Genomic DNA, 2,500 nt, shown 5'->3' with positions numbered 1-2,500 from the left:
GATTTACCATCTATAAACTAATACAATATTTAGAATGTAAACATTCAGAATACTTTGTGCTTCTTCCAGGTTCTGTACGTTTCCTCTTTTTCTCTTTTTCCATCTGTAATTCTGATTTTTTTTTTTTTTTTTTTACTTTTTTTTTTAATCTAAAGTTCAACAGCTTATAATCGACTCACCCCCTTCTTGTAGCTTCATCTTAATCCCACCTATATGTGGCTACTATCTTATGGCGTTATCACACTAGATTATTTTTCCTCCAACATCCAATTAATCGGTGGTACCATCCACCTCCAGAATTTTTTTCTCCCGTAAAATCACTATGGTAAACTATTTTGTTTCCTCAACAATTTATGTAGAATGTCATTTGATAATGTGGAGGAAAATTATTTTCCTTCAGCATATCACATCCCTTCCCGAAAGCTGCGGGCTGCAAACCTGCTGCAACAGTCGGAGGAAAATAGTTTAGTATGATAACACCTTTATTAGTGTGTCTTCTCCTTTAAGTTATGTCGTTTCTTTTACTTACCGAGTCATTCTCTTATTCCTTGATCCAACAGTTGGAGGAAAAATAGCTCAGTGTGATAACGCCTTGAAACAAGCAACCTTTCCCGTCCTTCAGCCACCCACCTCCCCCTGGTTCCCTTCACCTCCAGGGGATCTTCAGGGGATTTGCCTTTATGCCCCACGAGGGATATCTCCCCTACCATATCGCCCCAAATATCCCCGTGTCGAATCTCCCCCACTAGTCTGACTTTCCCCCTTCCCCCTTCACTGGCTAAAAATTCTCGGATTACAACTTAGTAAAGTCTTCATTAGAATAAGAGGAATTAGGGTTTTCTGTTGTAATATTTGATTTGTACCCTAGGACATCATAACCTTACTAAATAACTAAATATTTTTTTCTTTATGATTATCTAAATATTCTCATATTTAGACAATAAAGCCGACCGCGACTGAGGTCCTGCTTCCCAATATATATATATATATATGTATATATATATATATATATATATATATATATATATATATATATATATATATACATATATGCACACAGATATACCCTATCAGGTTTTCAGTTTATACAAAACTGGCCCCCTTAGCGCCAAGGAGTCTCCTTATTACTTCCTCCTCCTCCTCCTCTTCCTACTCTTCTTCTTATCAGTTGTGATGGGGCTTCCCTCATCATCTGCCACCACGAAAATTGCGTGCCCAGTGACCAGTAACCCCCCCTAACCCGCCTCCCAATGACAATCCTTGAATGTCTCAATTTGTGGGTTCATTACTTTGCTCCAACCCACCGTAGTGCAGGATCGCGCCCAACCGAGAGCAAGCCATCAGTGACAACCTTGGTGTGTGGCTGTCACCACTGGTGTCCCTTATATTGCAATGCAGAAGCTGCTTCAGACCCAAGTAGCGGTGCAGTCTCACCAGTGGCCGTGGTATCGGCCGTGGTCACCAGCGTCATATCGCGGTCCGCGTTAGCCCGCGCGCCGTGATTGAGTTGGGCAGCGAGAGTCGCATCCATGCCTCCTGATAGGGGCACCATTCCCCCCTTTCTCCCCCCTCTCCCCAATTGATCAGGGACACCACCATTGTAATTGAGGTTACAGATTGACCATCCACCCTCCCCGAAGTCCGCCTGGCCACCTTTTCGGCCTTGTCGCCAGCTAGAATAAAGATCATAGTCCAGCAGAATGGTGGAATAGATGGTCGGGGGGCGCCGCGCCTGGTCGATAGCTGTGGGCCCATTATTCCATTACGAAGGCCCAGGGTGGCGGCGCTAAGTTGCCTATCAGAGGCCGGGCTCTGTTACCGAATCAACACGGCCGTAACGCGACCCGCCACCGACCACTAGTTCGGCCCGCCACTGATTGGCAGACAGGTCGATGATTGACAGGGTTGTCATGGCGACGCGTCCTTCCGGGCCAATGGTGTACTTGGGAGGGACGGTGGGCGGGGTAAAGCTCTCTCCTTCGTGGCTATTGGTCCCGCTTGTACGCTGGGTTTCGGAGACCACGCCCCCACGGAGAGCCTCCCCCACCCCGCCGAGGGCTCAGTGGACGCCGCCGCCTCCGCTATGGGCCCAAGGCGAGTCACCGCGTGTCCTTTAGCCCGCCAAGCTGGCGTCCTCCGTTGCAGACCTGCTGCGGGCCTTGCAGCCCAATATGGCGCTAATGAGTGGATTGGGTGGACTTAGTTCTTTCAGCTCGCTCGGGGCCTTCTCGGCCCTGAGCGCCCTAAGTGCGTCTTCGGCGGCCACCGGAAGTCCTCCCCACTCCGGTCCCATCGTGCCCACTCCCATCATGGCACTGCCCACGCTCTCCTTCACAGGGGCGCAAGTGGCTGCCGTCTGCGAGACGCTTGAGGAAAGTGGTGATCTGGACCGCCTGGGCCGCTTCCTGTGGTCTCTGCCAGTGGCGCACCCGCACCTCCAGGACCTCAACAAACACGAGGCCGTGCTGAGGGCGAGGGCGCTCGTCGCCTTCCACGTGGG

The 2,500-nt window shown here is 49.7% G+C and overlaps 1 protein-coding gene across 1 annotated transcript in view; it reads left to right on the top strand.

The window, feature by feature from the left end:
- The first annotated feature begins 1,716 nt into the window (after window positions 1-1,716).
- Window positions 1,717-2,500, top strand: part of LOC143027583 (homeobox protein ceh-32-like) — a 237,275-nt gene continuing 236,491 nt past the window's right edge. Inside the window, exon 1 of the mRNA XM_076188915.1 lies at window positions 1,717-2,500. This exon is cut by the window's right edge and continues 378 nt beyond it. Within this exon, the coding sequence (XP_076045030.1) occupies window positions 2,172-2,500 (329 nt within the window). The 5' untranslated portion in view covers window positions 1,717-2,171.

Source organism: Oratosquilla oratoria, chromosome 8 (genome assembly GCF_046742065.1).
Source record: "Oratosquilla oratoria isolate Oo_2021 chromosome 8, ASM4674206v1, whole genome shotgun sequence".
Taxonomy (NCBI): domain Eukaryota; kingdom Metazoa; phylum Arthropoda; class Malacostraca; order Stomatopoda; family Squillidae; genus Oratosquilla; species Oratosquilla oratoria.
The sequence above is the reverse complement of the archived record's forward strand: the minus strand, read 5'-3'. Positions and strand labels throughout refer to the sequence as shown.